This window comes from Cyanistes caeruleus, chromosome 10, assembly GCF_971803275.1.
Source record: "Cyanistes caeruleus chromosome 10, bCyaCae1.hap1.1, whole genome shotgun sequence".
Taxonomy (NCBI): domain Eukaryota; kingdom Metazoa; phylum Chordata; class Aves; order Passeriformes; family Paridae; genus Cyanistes; species Cyanistes caeruleus.
In genome coordinates, this window is record NC_141710.1 from 10,513,417 (window position 1) to 10,534,191 (window position 20,775).

Sequence of the window (20,775 nt, forward strand, 5' to 3'; positions counted from 1 at the left end):
ACTTTCTGCAGGTTTTCTTCCTGTCTTAATGGGAGGGGAAGAAAAATCAAGAGAAAAGTCAAAAAATTCGGGTTACTGCAGTTTGAAATATCTTTATTTGATGACTGATTCTTAATGTAAAATCATGAGCAGATCTATCAGAAAATCATTAGCATGAGGTTCCTAGGAGCTCGAATGTCACTGTGTAGTTTGGATCAAATAGCTCTAATAATGACAAAAAGTAAGACTTTTTTTGTCTCTTTAAATCTCAGGCAAGCACCTAAGGAAGCCAGAAAGGGAATATATTTTCTTCACTAGCATGTACTTAAATCTTTTTATGTGGTCTGAACAGTAAGTATTGCATGGAACTGTGGAAATAGTGCCTCATCTTGATTTTGCATTACCTGAAGGGAATTGTTAAGAGTTTGATCTGGACTTGGCAAAATTCCTGTAAAAAGCTGATGGTTATCAATGTATTTGGAACAAAAAATTTCATATTCAAGTATAGAAAGTTTACTTAGCTGTGTATATTGTTTATTAGAGAGGATTATCTTCTTTTGAATTTGCTTTACAGTTGCATGGAATAAAAATGTGTCCTTCCAGTACCCAAATGTTATGTGACTCATGAGCATATTATGCTATTTCTATTTTTCTGACACAAGAGAGCCCCTACAGTGACAACTCCTCCAGGGTTTATTGTCCCTAACAAGGTCTCTCTTAAACCTGCTGGGCTGCAGGTTCTAGCTTCAGAAACTGCCACTTCACTCCTAATTAAAAATGGGACAGATACACTTAACACTATAAATATTTAATGGCTATTATCTAGTACCAAGTTGTCTTAACATTTTAAGTGTTCTTATGAATGTGAAAAAGAAAAATGCATCAGAGCTTGGGTGAGTTTTAGTGTCAGGAATTTGGATTTTTGCTTAATACCTAACTGTTTTTTAATGATTCTTTTGCCTTTCAATTTTCAGGAGAGATTAGCCCACAATTTGCACAACATCTGTAATTCTACAACTTCCTTTCTAAATTTGTGTAGAGAAATTGCTTGATTTAAACATTACTTACAAGTGGTTGTGAATTTCAGACCAATTGATTTAAATTGTTAGTTTAAAACAAATCCACAGATAAGATTACAAATCTTAATATGCTGTTGAGGAAAGTTGCAGCAATGGCTCTGCCTTCTTTTGATAGCAGCTCATTATTTTGTCCCCTTAAGTTGCATGGTAACTTCCTTTTTGGTTATAAGGAAGCTTGTTTATTTTCAAAGCTGATAGCAAAGAAGCACTGAGATTTGAGGGGATGTATTAACTTACAGGTGAAGCCTGAAATGTTTCTTAATTTTATTAGTTATCTTGAAGGACACAAAACAAGAATGCAGTGAATAACAATATTACATAAAACCTCTTTCATTTGACAGAAAGTAATTGGCCCCAAAGCAAGAGTATACTAAAATGCTTGTAGTTTTCAGTAGTACTAATAGCCTTATTATTGCAGGAAAATAGTGAAAGAAAGATAATTGAGGCACTGTAGTAGTGAGGTACAAATTGGACTGAAGTGGCAGGACAAGAGTGATAACTCTATTAATGAAGCCAGGTAAAGCAACTGCTGGTGAGTAATACTGGATGTCATTTGGCCTTAATTGTTTTGTCTGCATAGGAAAAGTCATGATGGTGTGTATGGTCTTTGCTTCAACCATGCTTAAAACTTCCCTTAATAACAAAACTTGAGGAGGGAAGAAAAAAACAAACCAAACAAAAAAAACTTTCCAGCATTATTCTGAAGATCTACACTGCTCTGTAGATCTTGAACTTCAGCATAGTTTGCAGTGACAAGTGTCTGCTGGCTCGCTCGAACAGCTGTGGTCAGACGCCTTAATCAGATCACATATTTGAAATTTCCACACAGTGAAATGTGTCTGGAGTCTTATTTCTCATGGGGGAGAAGGAAGAGATAGTAATCCAAATTTCTTCTTATTACTTCTCTCATTTAAGGCTTAGTTCTAATTAATGGTGGGAATGATTCTATATGCTCTCTTTCTTACAGTAATGTTAGGTCCCTGTTAGTAGTTAGGTCCACATTTGGTAGTGGAATTAATAAAAGTGTATCAAAAATTCTCTTTGATAAAGCTTTTAGTTATCAGAGGTCCTCCATTTATTGCTGGAGTTTGGGAGGATGTGTAGAATACACGTTTTTTCTGAATACAGCTGGCTGGTGGGACAAGAGAGAAGATCCCTGTACTGCTAACCAGGTCATGGTTTATCATCAGTCACACACACAAGCTCTCATTTGAGGTGTTCTTCAGGAAACTGTAGCCTACAAGGGCCACACAGGTCAGTGGCTATGTAACAGCTTAGTGACTTGACCATTTGATCTTTTTGAAACAGTGTGCGCGGTCTCTAGCTAAAAATAATGTGTATGATGACTGATCTGGATGCCCTTAATGGCTTGACAAATAACCTTGAAAATTAAAGTCTCTCTGTCTGTGTTTCAGTGGATCCATATGCTTGTGTAAAGACTTGCACTTCCTGCTGCAGTGTCACACGCTCAAGCAGAAAGCTGCTGCAGTGGATGTCATGTCTCCAAATGCCCCAATGTGTTAAAGTAGGTCAGAAATTGCATAAGATGCCATTACTGGAAACTGCTGTAGGCTGACTTGCATATGAAAACTCAGCAGTGCAACTGGCAAATGCACTCTGACAAAGAGAAATGCAGCCATGGTTTAAAACATGACAAGAGAGCTCTCTGAAATCTCCCTAGGATATGAATGGCTGTTGGAATTGTGAGATGTCTTTGCCCCTTCAGTTCATGTTCCTGCTATCTGCTGAGCCAGAGCTGCCTGCCTGGCTTGTCAGGGGGCTCACATTATTCTTATCTGCAGGGAACTCAGGCACATGGCTCCTTAACTCCTTCTGCACCGCAAAAAAAACACATTCTGTGTTCCCCTGCTTGCCAAGTGCCTTAGAAAAAACACAGTACACTGCCAGTCATGTAAAGACAAGAATCTGTGGTAGCTCTTCCACCAAGTGGTTGCTGGTGATCAGTAAGGGCCAGTGGGAGTGTCAGGGTAAATGCACAAGTCTCTGCAGTTTCTCCTGTTCAGTTTAACACCACCAAGCCCAGGGAACACTGAGGAGGGTACAGTGTGTGCATTTTCTCTCTTCCATAGCACTGCTTCAGAGCTTTAGCACATTCCTGGGTATCCGATTCATGCAGTATTTTACCCTCTATATAGAGTTACAAAAACGTGCCAATGGAGAATTAAAAATTCTGGAAGTACCTTCATCACTCCTCAGGGTGCCTGCTTGTTCTGCTCTGTGTGCATCCCGTGCCCATGAAACCAGACCCACTTGCTTAGGAATGTCTGTTGGCCCAGTCTCTTCCATGCCCTTGTACTTCACTACATTTTACTTTCAGGTTTATTATCTTTTAGGAATTTGAACACTGGAAAGGACAGTCTCCTGTTTCACTGAGGTTTTTTTTGCTACTGATATTTTCATATAATCTTTTCTAACAATATTTTAACCAGTTGAATACAAACAAGAGAACTCCCAGTTGGGGGGATTGTATCCATTTGTAGTCCAAGTGGGGTATATTTGCTGTAATTATATCTTAAAATTATTATTATATTTTCTTAATTATCTTTTAGTCCAGTGTATTTTGCAACTGTGAATGGTTCATCAGTCAGCAAATATACTGCTTGGTGATATATTTTCCAAAGGTTTGAGATATGGGCACCGCTCCATGAATGAATTTGCAGTTATTTCTGAAAAATCTTCACCATCCAGGGCTGCTTTATTTCCTGGAATTGTTGCATCTCTGGGGGTATGTGTGCCCATTTGTCATCATGCCAATCACCCATTTCCTGCAGATAAATAGATGGGTCAATACCAACCATCTCAGGAGCATACACACATCTGTATAGTTAGACAGGCTGGAAGGCTCTGCAGTTAATATACAAACCTCAGCAGGTCTCTGCCAGTCTTCTGCTCCTCATTTTGCTGCTCAAGGACCAACAAATAGTGGTCTGATAAATGTTCTGTTACAGTTGATTCAGTCATTTGGCAATGGCCTCTAGACAGAGCAGCCCTATCACATCCAATCTTAATTTAATAGACTTAATACATTGCCTGATGATGGAAAATGGTAGGTAGAAACTTGGCAGAACATCAAATGAAAGCTAGAATTGCTGGAGTTTGGGAGGATGTGTAGAAGACGCTTTTTTCCTGAACACAGCTGGCTGGTGGGGCAAGAGAGAAGATCCCTGTACTGCTAACCAAGTCATTCTAGATCGAATGTTTAGAACTTGGCTTTAGTCATGCTAATGAGTTGATGAGAAAATATCAAAAGGTGAAAAGATTTGAAAGCAGTAATAATAAAAACCTGGGCTTTCCCCGGGCTTACATCAGCCTGGCCAACCTGATTGCAAAGAGCCGGCAGCTGTGTTAACGTACATCTTGTTAGCGACAGTTACAGCCGCTTTTTCTACAATTTGGTTAATTTAGTGTTAATTATATTAATGACTTGCTTATAGTAGTGTTATCTTGGTGTTAAGCTGCTAATTCCCAACTCTTCAGGAGTGTTTAGAAAGGGCGGATTCAGCAGCAGCGCTCGGCGGAGGAGCGCGGTTCGGTGGCTTCCCGTCCCCGCAGAGCTCGCTCCCGGCCGCGCGCCGCGGCTCCCGCTGAGGGCAGGGCGCGAGCCCGGGCCCTGAGGGGACGGAGCGGCGGAGGGAGCGCGGGCAGGGCAGGTACAGGGACAGGGACAGCCGTTCCGAGCGGTGCCCGGCGGTAACAGAGCCAAACGCCGCTGGGCCCCGCTCCGGAGCGCGGGGCGCTGGCGGGGGAGAGCAGGGGCCGCTGCTGGGCAGTGAGGGCGGCAAGCGGCACAGGCTGTGCCATCGCCGAGAGCCGAGCGGCCCGGGGAGCGCAGGTGCCCCAGCGCCCGGCACACGGGACAGACACGGGAACTCGGCAAATACAGGCCGGGTCCCCAAGGCAGGGGTGCAGTTTCTTGGAAAGGCGAATAATACGGGTGTTGCGGTCAAAAGCTGTCATTCCGAACAGTAGATTTAAAGCACAAGAACTGCCTCTTAACACATGAACATGCAAACACCTCTTCTTCTGATGCTTAACTAAGGAGTGGCCTTAAAACATGCTGGCAGTTGTGGAAGCTCCACGGGTTTCTTTACCCCCCTTAAAAAGTAACTCTTACCTTTAGCACAGAGCAGCGTGGGTGCGGTGTGGGCACTCACCGTGGGCTGTGTGCCTTCACACCCTGCATTTCCTTGCAGGAACTTGTTCTCCATGCACTCAGCCCTGTCTTGTTACTGGGAACTCTGCTCGCTGTTTTAATTTCACTCTGCAGAGCCGCAGGCTTAAATTGTGCACAGGTCAATGCTAGGACATTTTCGTGGGGTTTACTCATTTGAAACATTTTTTTTTTAACTTCTGAATGTCTCAAGACACTTATGTCCTTGTGGTGCTTATTTATTAAAAATAACTATCTTGCTTATGCCAGCAGCTGCTGTAAAAATGCAGCTTGGTCCTTTTTACATAATATGGCATTAAATGTAACTTTAGTTATTTAATATTTGAAAAATAACATTCAGTTAATGGTGGCAGATTAATTGTATGTATTATTTGTATGTAATACTGGCCTTTAATGTCAGGATGATTAAAACTTGGGTTAGCACAGGTCATTTGAACTAATGGAGAGGATTGGCATTTTGTGGTTTCGTGTATGGTACATGAATGATGCTTAGATAATTTTGCCATCTTGTATCTCTGTTTGCTGCCTTGTGCTGGAAGAACCTTTCTTTTGCTTACTTCTTCCTTTTGATGTCATCTCGTTGTAGGCTTTTCTATCGCTTCCTGCATGGCTTTTCCTGGGACAATGGTTTTCAGTTTTTTAATGGGTCTGTGGCTGGTGAAGGATTCTTGAAATGTTACAAAACCGAGCCTGCAATGAGTTGTCCAGGGGGCAGCTGTAAGAACCAGTGGGCAGCAGCAGCAGTTCCTTCAGCAGTTTGTGACTTTCAGTCTGACAAACTTGATTTAACCTTTGTGACAGATGTTTCACAGAAGTTCTGTGAAATATATAGGAACAGTTTCTTCTGTTTTGTTACCCCTGAACTGTAGTTCAGCAAGAAGTCCCAGTGACATTAGGTTTTCCAGCGTTTTGAATGATTTCCAGTTGGAGGACCAGAACAGGAATTCAGTGTTATGTGGGACCCCCAGAGCAGAGCGGTCCCTCCCCCGGCAGGCGAAGGACGGGCAGGGCAGCACAGCTGAGCCTCTTCAGGAGCAACCTACACGGATCACACGGGCCAGGGCAGCACTCGTGACACGGCACTCGGACAATCAAGTATTGTTCTCATTTATCTCCTATCCTACACTTGGGGTTGAGACAGCGTTTAATGAATAATAAACCTACACAAATTTGGGGGTTTTCTGGTTTTCCTGAATGTTTTCAGATACTTTTGCTTTCTAATGGAATGTGTGGAATCCAACAAGATACAGTTTTAAATACTCTTATTTTTAACCAAGGACAATATTTGTTGCTGCCTTCAAGTTTCCATTATTAGCACAGAGGCCCTTAATCCTGCACCAGTTACCATTGTTTGATTCCTTCTTTTTAGGAGACATACAGATTTACTTATGTGAAGAAAAGCATAAGCTAGGTTATATTGGTGTCTGGTTGGACAATCAGAGAAACTAACCAAAAGTATTTGTAATTTTAGGGAGCATTATTTGCAGATTTCTTAGAGATCTGTGCTGAGTACTTCTTAGAAAAGATGAAATGGGCTTTTATGCTTTCACATTTTCTCAGTTGCTTTGTTGGGTTCTTGGGGTGGAGATCTCCAGCTGAAAACATAGTACAAAGAACTAAGCATTCTTTAGAGGAGAGTATTTAGTCCAACCGGGTTCACCATCAGCTTAATGTTTCAGAATCATTCCGGTAGCAACTTACAGAGCACTGACACAAAAGAAGGTAAGGATTTTTAGACTTTTTTTTTCTTTAAGAAACATAAATAATCCCTAAATATCTTGCTGATATAAAGACTGTACCCTCTCTTTCTCTCATTTCTGCAGTTTCTTGTCCATAAAAAAGACATTGCAAGAGTTTTTAGGTGGTTATTTACCAAATCGGTTAGTGAAAATGCCTTCCCAAATATGCCATTGCGTTTTAGCTGAAAGGTGTAGCAGTTTGTATTTATTACACAAGAATGAACTCTGAGTTTTGCAAGTCTTCTGCTATTGTCTTTTACTTTTAGCTGGTTTGAGATTAAAAATAGTGAGTCGTGGGTCTTCTGTGCAAGTGGGGAAAAGCAAGCACCATGACATTACATGGTGTTTTTGTATTTGGCAGAGTTGGAAAACCAGCACAGAGGATGAAGAGGGACTGCATCTAATGCTGCCTAAATTCTTGTCATTTGGATTCTTGCTACCAAAATAGGAGGAAGGGGTTTGGAAGGACATATGTTCAGAGTCTATAGCTGTTTGAAGGGTGTTCAGCAGGACAGACCTAGCATGAAACTGGGGGAACACACCCTGTTTCTGGGGCCTTCTCTTAGGTATAGATTAGGCATGTGTCTTGAATGGATAGGAACAGTAATATCCCTAAACATTTTGTGAGTTATCAAAATGTAACAATTTTAGAAGTCTAGCATCTCTCCCTGGGTAATGACATAGGAGGTTTCTCTGAATGACCAGCCAATGAGGACACAGTTGTTAGATTATGATATTTTCAATAACCAAAGGATGCAATATTTCCCATGTAAAGCAGGGCAGTTCCTTGTTTTCCTAACAAGGTGTGCAGACTGGTAGTGTTAACCTTGAGTGACATTTTGTCTGCAATGTTCTTCTCAAAGACAGGCTCAGTCCTGTTGCCTTGAATTTTTTTTATTCAGTTCTTCTACAGTTAAGGTTTACATTTCAGTTCCCAGAAAACTGGATGTTCTTCTCCAAAGCATATATAGTTTTCACCTCAGTCAGACTGTCTGCTCCCCACCCCCATTTGCAATGTACAATTCCCACTTGCAGCATTTTCAGTAAACATGGGGTCAATTGAGTGTACAGAAAAAGCTTCTATAAAATTTCCATTAAAAAAATAACAAGTTTTTATTTACAAAGTGTTTGCTACTACAAAGTAATATTTCCTATTGGTTCAAATATACTATTTACTAATGCCAGTGTTCCTATTAGGAAAGTAAAACTTTGTATATGCACTTTTCTTTATTTCTTTGTCAGTGTTTAAAGCACATAAAATACTACCACATTCTTTTTTACACTACTCCTAACCATGTACAATGTGGTAGTGGAAATTAACACTATCTCATCAGGGCAAAAATTCAGCATAGCTTAATAGCAGACTTTCTGCAAAAATAAAACTTTAGTTTATAATTTATAGGTATTTGGAAAGAAAGAAATCTACGGAGAATTCGAAAATATGCAGCAAATGAAGATGAATGGGAAACGGGTTTTGCCAAAGATTTTAGCACAGGAAAAGGGAGAAAAAAATTCCACTAAAGTGTTTGTGTGATGCTTTGTGCCAGTAAAGATGTTGGGAGAGCAAGATGAGTATATTAAAATTAATTAAAACTTCAAATCCCATATAATTAGCATGCTTGTAATTGGATTTGTCTCTTCCCACCCACCATGTTTACAAAACCCTGCTCTGAGTTCAGTGTTGGAGGTCACTAAATAGCTTTGTCCATGACTGGCCTTGTTCTTAAAAAAAGAGTTTAATTTAAAAGTTAATGAACTTTCAAGTGGTTTCTGCATTTTAAATATAAAAAGGAAGTGTCTCTACAATTACTTCATGTAGAATATAGTGGATATTAAAAAGTGCTTCTGTAAGGGGGGATGGAGGGCTGGACCTGCCTTTTCCACCCCTTGCTGCTTTGCATGCATGTTGCAGCATGGGGTAGAAAAGAATGTGGGCTGATGGCACATCAGCACTCAGAATTCAGCATCAGTCCTCCTTACCAAGGACTCTGTCTACTGCCAGATCATCCCCCAGGTACCAACAAAAAAGTCCTGGTGTAAAACTGCCTGTGCTTGCTGGCCAGTTTCTCCTGATGCCTTGTAGGATATGCAAACACAGAGGCTGTGCCTTGGGCATGGTTTGCAGTCAGGGCCTGAGGAATGAGGACAGGCTCACATCCTACTTCTTACATGTTTGTTCAAAGCAGGATTCATTTTTTTACAGTAGATGCTTGTTAGATACAGTGTCGTAACATTTGCATATGCGTCTCTGAAGTATTTTTCATGTATAAGCACGGCCTTTAAGACAGTGGAATGTTTCAGAAACTTGTATGATGGGTTGTGATTCAGCTGGTGCTTTCCTGGGGAAATTCTGGGAGATCCACTTAATCCTTGCATTAGTACAACCAAAACTAGTAATTATTAAAGATACAATAGAAACTTAACAAACCCATCAAAATGCCTGGAGACTGGTTTTGTGGACTTCACCTTTTCTGATAGTTTTAAATTCTGTGGCCATTCAGAGTAGTTGTATGTGACCAGAAAATGTCAGTGGGAAGGACTATGGATACATGGTGTTCTTCCCTCTCTGGCTGCCTGGCTCGTGTGGCTGGGCAGCATGGGCAGCACAGGAACCAGTGCGAGGACGAGTGTTTCACTCAGCCTGGAGAGGAGAATGGGCTAAAACCAACTCACCAGTAAAGACTCATTTTGTCTTAGAAAAAGTTTCTGCATAGATGAGTTTGATTTGCATCTACAACTGGATTTAAATTTAACATTGCTGTATCCTGTTATCCCATGGTGTCCATACATCTAAAATACTTATGTCTGGAGAGCATTGAGAGAATGGCATTTAGAGAAAAGAGATTTAAGTGATTGCACTTTTCTAGCCAATACAGAAGACTAAGAAGAGATGTAAGTTTGTACTACTGGGAGGTTCCTGTACCTGTTTAGAAATTATCATGGCTCTGTTACCCAGGTCAGAATGCTTTTCCTCTTGGATACATGCAGATTTATTTCCTCCACATTGTTCCTAAGCAGGAGGCTTTCCCTTGAGATTTGGATGGTTAGATCTCAGATGTTACTTCTGAGTAATTTTGGTAATTTTTAAATTTACCAATTTTGAGCAAGCATTTTTGGTGTCCTGCAGTTTAGGTGGATATCCTAAATGTTGGACTCTTCGGAACCATCAAAAATATGGAAACAGAAAGAAAACATTTTGGTTTTTGTCTGATCTCTGGGTGGGCAGATAAGGTGTTTAAAGGTAGAGTGACTTTATGATCTCTGAACAGCTGCAATAAACAGCCCCTCCCTTCAGTTACTGGCATACTGTTTTAATGAGCACTCCCTCCCTCACTGTCAGTGCCAGCTGGGGAGGGATCCATGGATGCCACCTCAGGCAATCAGACGAAGGAACTGGGGCTTCTTGCACACACAGCTCTGCAGTGACTTGAAAGGACAGTAATCCTTTGCAGATGGAATGAACACAGGGGAGTAACATTGGTTATGGGTATTTTTTGGCAATATACCTGGACTGGGGGGAGGACAGTTATTCACAGCCTCTTAAAAATACTCACCAGAAAAAATCCTAACAGCAAAACAGGGAAGAGATTATCAGATTTGGGAACTTTGTTAAATCTAAGGAATGAGTTTCATGAAGTTTCATGGCATTAGGATTGGGTTGTGTGAACACCTGCCAGCAGAAAATTAAGTCTTTAGAGCTGTTCATGTGCTCAGGTAGGTGTGTGGTGTCCACAAATGATTCATTGCTGCATTGCTTGCAGTCAGAGACCAGAATTCAAGTGTCACATTTTAAAGAACAAACCTCCATAAACAGGTCCTTGGCCTCTCCCTCACTAAAAGGAAAGTCTTTACAATCAACTGCCTGGTTTATTTTCAGCTGAAAAGGGCCAGTTAACTACAAAAAGGAGTATTCCCCAGAGTTCAAATATCGTTAAGTTTCAGCCATACTCTTGAATTAAAATGGTGGATTGGTCTAAAGAAAGAGCACTTGAGCTTTTAAACCTTAACTGTGGAATTCTAAATTCAAGCATCATTTAATGGATGAACATGTATGCCTCGTTTTTCTTTAAAAAAACAAAAGGGTTAATATTTGGTTATTAGGCCTTTTTACATAATGTTACTTCAGGCTGACATAGTTGATCAGCAGAAACCCTTCTGTGGTAATTCTGTATCCTTGGCAATCTCCAGCTGCTCAAAAGGATTTAGGATTATTTTCAAACTGTAGTTTAAAAATTAAAACCCTTTAACCAAAATGGAAACACCTACAGTAGGGCTTGTACTGGGTTTAGTACTGGTACTGGTGTTAGTTTAAGTCATATCTTCAGTTGAACTGGTGGTGTTTACTGGATACACACACTGAGATTGCATGGATTGTTGGCGTTAATTCCAGTGTGGAAATGAGAAGACTGGTACATATTAATGCAATTTTAAATATCAGAATTCACAAACATTGTCAGATTTCCACATAATAGAAAAATGCTGTCTCCCACTCATAGTTTTTCATCTCATAGTTTTTCATCTAGATTGCGGAGCTGACAAGTTTTTCTAAGTCAAATTTAGATTTTTTAAGCACCACAAAGTCAGTCCAGAAATAAAGTTGTTCACTGCACTATAAAGGCATTTACATACAGAATTATATTGCTTGCAGTCAAGTGCCTCCTAAATGTATAACCAAGATAGAGTGTTCCAAGACATGGAAATATCTTAAATTTATCTTACATTTAAGTTGCATGGAAATTTAAATGTTGACTTTTTCTTATATGAAGTATGATCTAGTACCAGTTGCTGCTTGATTCCTGTCAATGAATATGAGGGATATTGCACGAGACAGGAGATGATGATGGGAACTGAACAGAAAATGGGAAAATCAATCTTGGCCATGTCTATTTTATTGTGGAAAGTATTTGCTGGCTCTCAACAGGAGGGAGGGCCTGTGTGTTGAAGCAGCTGAGCACAAACACTGCCGTGAGCTTAATGAGAGCTCTGTGGTTTGTTAATATTCTCAACTCCCTTACTCACAATTGCAGCAGCTGCCTTTAGTGAGGTCTTGCATTTACCTGTCTTGGTTTGTGGTTTTTGTGTGTGTGTTTTGTTTCTTTTTTAAATATGGCAGCTAAGATCACCAGGAATGATTGAAAGGTTTACCTGAGGTCATACACAAGTGACTGTAGCTGGATAAGGCCCCAAATTCTCCTAGTTCCCAGACTTTAGCGTAGCCACAGGACTGCTGTGCTTCAGGTGAACTTCATCCTTAACTGGTATTTGGCACAAAGAAGCCCAAGGAAAGAATTTACTTTTGAAGTCTCTTCTAAATGTTCTAACTTGTTTTGTCCTTTGTATTCAACTAGTCCAGGAAAAAACAAACAAACCAACTTTCAAAGGCTTGGTTCAACTGTCAAATAAATATTATGTGCTCCCATATTTTTTACTTTTTACCTTTAAATTTGGCAGTTTGATGTTTGCCAGAAAGCAAGCAGCTGTGCAGGCTGCAGCTTTGAAGGACATAGACATCAGTGGAGGAAAGGTGTCATTGAAGATCTTCCCCCTTTAAAGCAGAAAGCCTACTGACTTGCTAATAAAATACATTCCATTTCTGGGCTGGAAGCCTTTTTTTTCCAGGTTTTTATAGTTCAAAGTGCTGCTCTTTAGGAACTGATTAGTGTTTTGCTGTTTGGTTGGTTTTTTTTTTACACAGATCTTGAGTGAGAAGTGTGAAGAAAGTGTAAAGTTAAATGTGTCCCTAATATATTGTTGGGGGGAGGAAGGTGTAACTACTTTGGAAGATATTACCCTCTTAAAAGAATTCCTTAGGACCATGCATATCTAAGTTATCTTTGATCTGCCCTCTCCAATGAAGGCTGGCTGACAGGGCAGTTTTTGAAAAAGCAATGGGTTTTTTAGGAATGAAAGTGACGATCTGTTTAAATCGTGAAGCTGACAATTCCATAGTAATATGTGTGGAGTACCTGTTCCCTTCTTCCCCCATTTCAAAAGTGAGCCACTTGGCTCAATGCATTGACTCTCTCAGCAGGAATATTCTTTTGTTTCTGTAAAGCTTTTCTGGTATTGAGGTAGTGTTACAGATTCAGTGGAAGTGAGGGGGTGTAAAGCCTCAGTCTTTAAAGTCTCTGCTGTTGCCTGTGAGCCATGAGCACAGGATGGTCTTAACAGTCTTGCCCCAAGGGTGAATACCATGGTAGGCATTTTAGTTTGTGCATTTGCCATTCATTTGTGTGAAACAGATAGTTCAGTCAAGAGCCCTACCTACATTCTGGTGCAGGGTACTGCTCAGGTTCTCCTCAGGTGCAGGAACTATCTGTGAGACATTTCTATCTGATGCTTTAGTTTAAACATGGGGTGGTGCTTGTCTACTCACAGTTTTACCTGTCCTGGGAGCAGCCAGCCCTCTGCTAATTCCTGCACAGCTCTTGAGCTGGAGCCTCATTTTCTCTCTGTAGCTCAGGCTTGGTACTTTTGGATCTTGCTGGCCTGAGTGAGTGCAGGTTTGGCTGTAAGACATGACATGGATACAACTCAGGCTGTGAGTGATGCTGCCAGCAGCCCAGGGGTAGCTGTTGCCATTGCTCAGGTGAGCCACAGCACAAGCTGCCCCATTCCCCAGTGCAGGAACAGAGCCAGGACAGCTGCCTCACACAGCTGAGACTTGGGGCAACCTCCTAGAGTCAGTGCAAAAACTGGGAAGATTCACCTCATGAAAAAGAGAGGCTAGGCAAAGTCCTGGGCGCTGGAACACCACGGGAAGAGTACATCTACAGTGTATTTTGCATTGATATTCAAGGTTTTTTTACAGGTCTTTATGATTGGATGTGATGTTAGCTATGGAAAACACAGTCTCCTGCTTCAAGTCTAATTTAACAATTCACATGGGATATGTGTTGGGTAACTTGAGCTAGATTATTTTTAGTGGTTTGATACAACTTTCAAAGATGCATCAAGGTAAATGCAACTGAAGTTACTGATCAGAAAGTCTGTCAGAATCAAAGCTGACCAGAATGCAAAACATGAGATGATGTATTGTTGAAATTTTATTTTTTCCCCTAAGAACCTCAGCCTATGACTTTAAAAGTTATGTGACTTGCCCACCCCGAATTTGAAAAGACTGCCTTGAAAACATGCTGCCTGAGATCTTTAACATGGTAGGAGGGCTTTTTAAAACAAACAAGACATGCTCTAACATCAAAGGGATTATATAAAGTTAGAACAGTAAAGGAGAAGCTACACTGAATACTCTTTAATCTAGAAATACAATTTTTTTACTTATTTTCCTTGAAAAAAGCTGGTGCAGAGAATACTGTTTGTTTCCTGACTGTTTTAATAATGGCTAAGAATAATCACTTATAATAAATTAGGCCTGCAATAAAAATGAACATATGAACCTTTTATACTAATGTTACTTTTAGAGTATCTAAAATGGATATAAACTATTTCAAGATTCATTTAATCACTTGCAATTTATATTACTTTAAGAATCTTCTATACAGCAAGTTGAACAGAAAAAAACCCAAACATTTTAACAGCCCCTTTTCCCTATAACCACTTTCATACTTTTATAGTTTTAAATAACAAGTTCAGCACACTTGCATGTACTCGCTCCCCTTTTTTCTAAAGGCAGCACGGCCAAAAGACAATGCAAGCATTGGCCTTTACTGACTGACTGTTTTCTTCTCCATATGAAAAAGATAAGGGGAAGACAGAGACTTGAGTCCCAAAATGGAAAATATGATTTTAAGGTTTACTTTGCCACATGTCCAGGGACTTTGTTCTTTTCCTTGTTTATAGTTTATAAAACCCACTTTGCTCTGCTTCTGCATGTCACTCTGTGTTCAGTTATACAATTCTTCAATTTCAGCTATGGATAAACTTGTTCTGAAGCTTCCATTTTGGTTCACCAAACACAGTGCAAACCAAGGCAAGAAAACAGTAAAATCCAAACAGGAACTCCCATTAAGAATATTTGAGCAGCATTTTGTATATTCCATTTTCTACTGTCCTCATTCTGGGGAGGAAGAATCCTCATCTTCATCCTCTTCATCCTCCTCGTTGAAGGAACAGGGTGTCTCCCCCCGGGATGCTGCACTGCTGGACTGCTGACTGCTAGGGGCAAGAAGCTGCCCAGTTGCTAAGGCCACTTCAGCATCCAAACACAACCCTGGATTCTCACTAGCAAAACAACAGAAAGGGTGAAGTTTAGAGGGGTTCTCATGAGGTTTTAAGATTTTTCTTTTTGGCCCCAACTTTTCTGTTAGTGGAAGAAAAGCTACCAAGAAGGAAAAAATCCCAGAATGTTACAGTAAACACAGCTATTAGTTGGGAGAGCTGATAAAATATCGGAAAGTTGCATAAGAAAGATTATTGGATGATGACTTCTTTTCATAAATAACTAGTAGAATTGTTTAAGCTGAAGAAAAAAAGGGAAATCTACCAGTTTCATTAACACACAGAAATGTTTGCAATATAAAATGAAGCTATTAAATGCTATGAGAAAGAGCCTGCTCCAAAATAATAATCCCTATAATAATCCCTATTTCCATTTTTTATGGTACAGGTAACGTCCAAGCAAAGTCTGGCTGCTGAGGTATATTTTAGGTTGGGGTTTTGCACATGGTGTTTTTTGTTTGGTTGTTGGTTTTTAATTTTAAATTCTCATTAAGGTGTGTGGACTAAACTTCTTTCATGAGAGCTTAAACAGAAGTGGATTTAGAGAGCAGACATTCCTGTGCATTCTTCAGAAATATTACTGGGCTTTTATCCACATGTAATTATCTATTTGTAGTCCATGCCCAGGCAGGAATTTAAGGTTAATCAGGAAAAGGGGCTTGAAAGTGATTCTATTCTTATGAAACATAGGCACAAAATAGCTGGTATGCTCAACATTCAAAGCATGTTGATTTGACCCTTCAAATATAATTATACTTCGGGTAAGACAGAATTAGAGATTTTTTTCACAATCAAAATCAACTGTGATAAGAAAGTATCTCAATTCCTGCCTGCAAATGGTCTGAAATAGCAAGGTTACTGATGTACCACAAGCATATATAATTGTCATTGAATAGAAAAATATTTTATTTACCTTGATTTAGCATCATAAGTGCCTCCAGCTGCCTCGAAATGGGAAACTGCTTGTGCTGGACTTGAAAGTAACCCTTGGTTTATCCATGAAAATCCTGCAGACATATCTAGAAGAAAGCATAACTATTTATGATAGCTACTTATATTTTTTTCTTCCTTTTACGATTTTAAACTTTGCATTCTCTTTGCAGTAAGGATCCCTTAATTTAGTTTAGAAGGTACCAGTAGCTTGAGTTTTATACTGTAGATGAGTCCCGTTTAACCAAGATATGAAATTATATCCTGTGTTTGTGGATGCACTTAAGAGTTGCACTCAGCTTTTCCTTCTGTCTGGAGAAGATGCACCTGGCTGACAGCTGTATACAATCACAGGTACTTGAAATAAGAGTTCTGGAGTTCTTCATGGAAACTTAGTGCCACAGCCTGACCCTCTGAAATGCCCTGACAGCTCCAAGTGCCCTGGCCCCACTTGGTGAAGGTACAAAAGGAACTGTATTTATTTGTGTTTGAGATAATGCAGTGAAGCCACCCAGGCAGTCTCTGTGTTGTTGTGTGTGTTCTGGTGGCCAAAGGCAGTTTCAGCCTGGTGCTCTCATGGCTGGCAGTGGGGCAGTCTCCTCATGCACTCTGCCACCAGCCAGAGCTGGGCAGCAGCTGTGGACATGCACAGCCCATGGCAGAGGGCTGGTGCCAAGAATGGGGGAGAGAGCCTGTTGTACACCACATATGAGACATACAAGGCATTCTCCTCCCTAGGGATAGGAAATGGGGGACCAATTAAAATGGTCTGGCAATAATGCTGTATTTCTTGAGGTAGTTTGTTAAAAGCTCCCTGAGGAATGTGAAAAGGTTACTTACAACCCCCATAATACTTGTTTGCAAATTCCCTAACAAGTTATGCCTGTCAGTTGTTTCCAGTTACGTACATTTCTGCCAAGAGAATCAGCAAAACAAGTCCACTGACCCAATTACATTTACAGGATTTTCTTGTTTTGGTGTGTGTTTTTAATTTGTTCCTTAGACAAGGCATTTCTATTTGCCTACCCAAATTCCATCTCAACACAAAGTTATCAAGACCGTCTAGTTCTTTTCCATGGTACTTAAATGTGGTTCCAACTGGATGAATTAAATCAGAAATTAGATTCTTCACTGTTAAATTCTAAGCCTAATCAAGCCTTTGTTTTAGACAGCACAGTAGCAGTAACTGGGACTGCACTACTATAATTATCTAGAATTGTTCTATACCAGCAGGTAAGAGGAATAACTGTGGCTGTTACATGTACATTCCTATTTGTCCTTCTGTGTTCTTGTCAAGCTTTGGTTCCTCTTAAATTTGGCAGTGCTGCCTAGCACAGGGGCTGTTTTAAGCAGGTTGACACAGCCATGTTAATTGGCTCACCATCCACTGGGATGGATCCACAGGCTACCTTGGTTTGTGCTGTGGGAAGCTGCTGCAGCAATGTATTTAAATGTCATGTTACAAAGCAAGGCTAGCAAGGGTGTTGTTCCTGGCAGCAGTCCTTGGAACATGACAGCAAAGGTTAACAAGTGGCAGTTTTAGGGTGATCTGTGAGGACAGAATAGATGAGAACAGTTAAACGTGGATGGAACTGGATGTCTTTCATCGAGATTGCCCTAAATGCAGGTTTCATGTTACAGAGAACATGTTCTGACAGCTTCCTCCTGTCTGTGCAGAAGGCTAAACCATTTGGAACAACTGCATTGTATTTGGATTAATAAAGCTGTGCCATAATGTTGTTCTCTGGTATTTTGAAGGAGTGTACCTGTGTGTACATGTTTAGTATTCCAGAAGAATAACAAGACACTGCTAGTAAGCCTGTGGTTTATTAACATTTCTGGATAATAGCTCATTAGTTTTCTTTTTGAAAAGCAAGGTAGAAGCATGTCAGAAAGGTGGTTCATAAAAGCAGATCCCTGCCTTGTATTTTTATTGCCTCATATTTCTAAATACAATTTTCCAGTGGGCTCTGAGAAGCAAGGGATAAGACGTTGGTGAAAGATGGGGAGCTGAAGCCCTTTCCAGTATGGAAAAGTCTGTCAAAATCAGAAGTGTGTCTACAATGAAAATACTTATTTCTTCTAGCAGTGTACATCAGTTACTAATAGCTACACTTAAAACCAGGGAAAGCAGTTTGAATAAACCTGCCCGAGGTGATGCAGTGCAATCTAATAATGGCATTGTTATGTACTAGGCATATCTTGTAGCAGATACATGTGACAGAAATTTATACTTTATTTGAGAAGGCTCTAAAGCAATACCCTCAATAGCTTTAGCAATTAATGTACAAATGCTGCATGGGAGTGTTGTTGACATCTAAACAAACTCATTCAGGCAGTGGGTGCTCTTAGCTCTTAAGTTCCAGCTCCAGCCCATTTTCTAGTCATGGCTAATTATACAGGTAAACAGCAGAGCACTTCTTCACAGAGGGGAAAAAAGCAAGTCCTAAACTGCACCACTTTGTCTGCCCACTGCCTTAGTGTGATACATAAGCTGAGATGTTACCCCAACTGTTACTACCTCAGAATTTTTATTTCCTGCTTTTTTTTTTTTTTTTTTTTTTTTTTTAATCTGCAGTCTCATTTCTAGTAGTCAGGACTCAACTAACAAAGGTGGGACTTGGTTTTGTGTAAAGTGCCTGTCAGATGTGCACAGCCCAAAAGACGGAGATGTTACTCTGATTGCTGTTCCACGAGCTTCTGCTTGTCTCAGGTAGTGGAATATTTCTGCTCAGACAGCAACCTAATTCCCGCCTTTCCACTGGAACGGTTCTGGTTGGAGCCCTTTGCTACATAGTTCTTACTTGTTTAATAGTTGCAAGCTCCTTTGCTAGACAATGCCTGCAGTTTAGTACCTGGAACCAGCTCAGGGAGAGCGCACAGAAAGCACCTGGGTCAAAATGCAGAAATGGGCAGGTTTTTTGCAAAGGAAACCCTGTTTTCTGGAGGTAAATTAATGCAGTCTTAAAATGAAAGAGAAATTTTTGTTTGATCCTTGACACATGGGAACAGTAAAGTAACTTCAACATTGCAACACTGTTAAAAGACATGAGTTCTGCTCCTTTCCCCTTTTTTACATTGGTGATAAATCACATGGTAAATAACGTTGAGTTGAATGAAGCTGTGAAGAACAAACCAAGATTGTTCAACTTCTCTTTTTGTTGTACCTATAAAGACTTCAGGTGTAATTTCAAAACCAAAAATATAATATGAAATCTCAATTTAAAAACCCACAGGAAAAGAGGACCAGGAAAACACAAATAAGTGTTAATAAACATAAGCACATTTGACGTAGTTTGAAATGTTAAGCCATTTAAAATGTACTACTTTTATCAAATGTAACTGAATTTTAATTTCTATATAGCAGTAGAGAAGTTAGAGCAAGAGCTTTGTTTCCTTTTCTCAAAAAAAAAAAAGGTCTGTATGCAGTAATTAATTGAGTAGCACTTCCTTTACAGATAAAGTACCTCCACAAACTTGAGAAAATGCTGGACTAAGTTTAAGCTGCGGGTACAGTAAGAAGAACACACTGACAATAACCACAGGAAGCGATAGCAGATTTTGGCAGCTCTAGTCCAGTGGTGCAGCACCGAAGGAGTTCTAGTTTTGTGTCTAAGCACAACCTGTTCAAACAGAGAGGTAAAAGCTGCCTGGGTCACCTGTCCTGAAGTCTTTGGAGCCTCTTGCTTTATTTAGAGAAGCTTAGTTCTCAGGTGGCACCTGCTGGCTCCTGAGGGATTACACCCAACCAGTTCAAGATGCTCTTTTTCTTTCCTTTTTCTCAGCCTGGGAAAAGCTGCCTTCTTCCAGTTTGCTCCTCCATACATTCATTTACTCAAAATTAGTACTAACGCATTAATTTGTTCTGGGTGTCAACTTAGTTATTTAAGAAATAATTTCTTCATAATGCAGCTCACACATCACACTGTTATAAATCAGTGTGCATTACATCAACAGGATAAGATAAACCTTCCAAAATGAACAGTAAAACAACTGGTTCACGTACCAACCCTACTAAGTCCCACAAACCCTCAAATGTTACATACAAAAGTTAATATAATTAAATTTGCTTCAGTTAAGAAAGATTATGGATTTCATCAGGCACGATATTTAACTTACCTGTGATGTAGCTTTCTAAAGCTTTTGGCACCAGTGATTTTGCAGTTCTTAGGTCCTCAGCTGAGCATTTGCCTGCTTCAAGCCCAAAGGACATTCCCATTCTTTTCAGCACCTCGCTGTCATCATAAATCTCAAAAGTGTTATCAAAATTAAAGAGGTATTCAAATCTGCATGTGAAAAACGAAAAGTTAGATGATTCTGAACAGAACATAGTTGTGCTCTTCTTGCCTGTTCTTTCTCTGATGGTTTTGGCATGCACTGAGGTAAGCATCTAGAATCTTGGTTTTTTGTAAAGGGTCCTTAACGAAAGAGAGGTGCAAGAAATGCTTTTTCTTTTCTGTGACTGGCATGCCTACAGGTTTAAAATGGCACATGCCCAGTTAAAGTAACTTCCCCAACGGAGGAACGAATTTTAAAATTTTCTACCTCACTAAGTAGTTTCAAAGGGGAAGAAGGAGGCCTTATTAAACATGAACCTTCACTTGCACTAAAGGCAATAAGGTCACCTGAAGCCCTGTTACCAAAAAAACCTATTTTGTTTTTCTGCTTTTACATTTCA

General features: G+C 40.1%; 1 protein-coding gene and 2 long non-coding RNA genes across 13 annotated transcripts in view; 1 reads left to right on the forward strand and 2 right to left on the reverse strand.

The window, feature by feature from the left end:
* Window positions 1-251: 251 nt before the first annotated feature.
* Window positions 252-6,429, forward strand: LOC111933513 (uncharacterized). Of its 2 annotated transcripts, XR_015274728.1 has the most exons (4): window positions 252-330; window positions 1,477-1,575; window positions 2,187-2,312; window positions 5,837-6,429. It is a non-coding gene; the product is annotated as an uncharacterized LOC111933513 (long non-coding RNA). The 2 variants fall into 2 exon arrangements; XR_015274727.1 differs by lacking the exon at window positions 2,187-2,312 and having other exon boundaries at window positions 1,477-1,590.
* Window positions 1,311-4,676, reverse strand: LOC111933515 (uncharacterized). The gene is made up of 2 exons (XR_002866755.2): window positions 3,943-4,676; window positions 1,311-3,844 (listed from the first exon to the last, which is right to left on the reverse strand). It is a non-coding gene; the product is annotated as an uncharacterized LOC111933515 (long non-coding RNA).
* A 1,438-nt stretch (window positions 6,430-7,867) lies between the features above and the next one.
* Window positions 7,868-20,775, reverse strand: part of TFDP2 (transcription factor Dp-2) — a 51,891-nt gene continuing 38,983 nt past the window's right edge. For 7 of the 10 annotated variants that reach the window (XM_086844981.1, XM_086844982.1, XM_086844984.1 and 4 more), the window contains 3 exons: window positions 20,217-20,383; window positions 16,081-16,186; window positions 7,868-15,170 (listed from right to left, as the gene is read on the reverse strand). In XM_086844981.1, the coding sequence (XP_086701107.1) occupies window positions 15,002-15,170; window positions 16,081-16,186; window positions 20,217-20,383 (442 nt within the window). In that variant the 3' untranslated portion in view covers window positions 7,868-15,001. Of the gene's footprint in view, window positions 15,171-16,080; window positions 16,187-17,947; window positions 19,721-20,216; window positions 20,384-20,775 lie in introns of those variants that run through there. The other 3 variants (XM_086844989.1, XM_086844990.1, XM_086844988.1) reach the window with 2 other exon arrangements.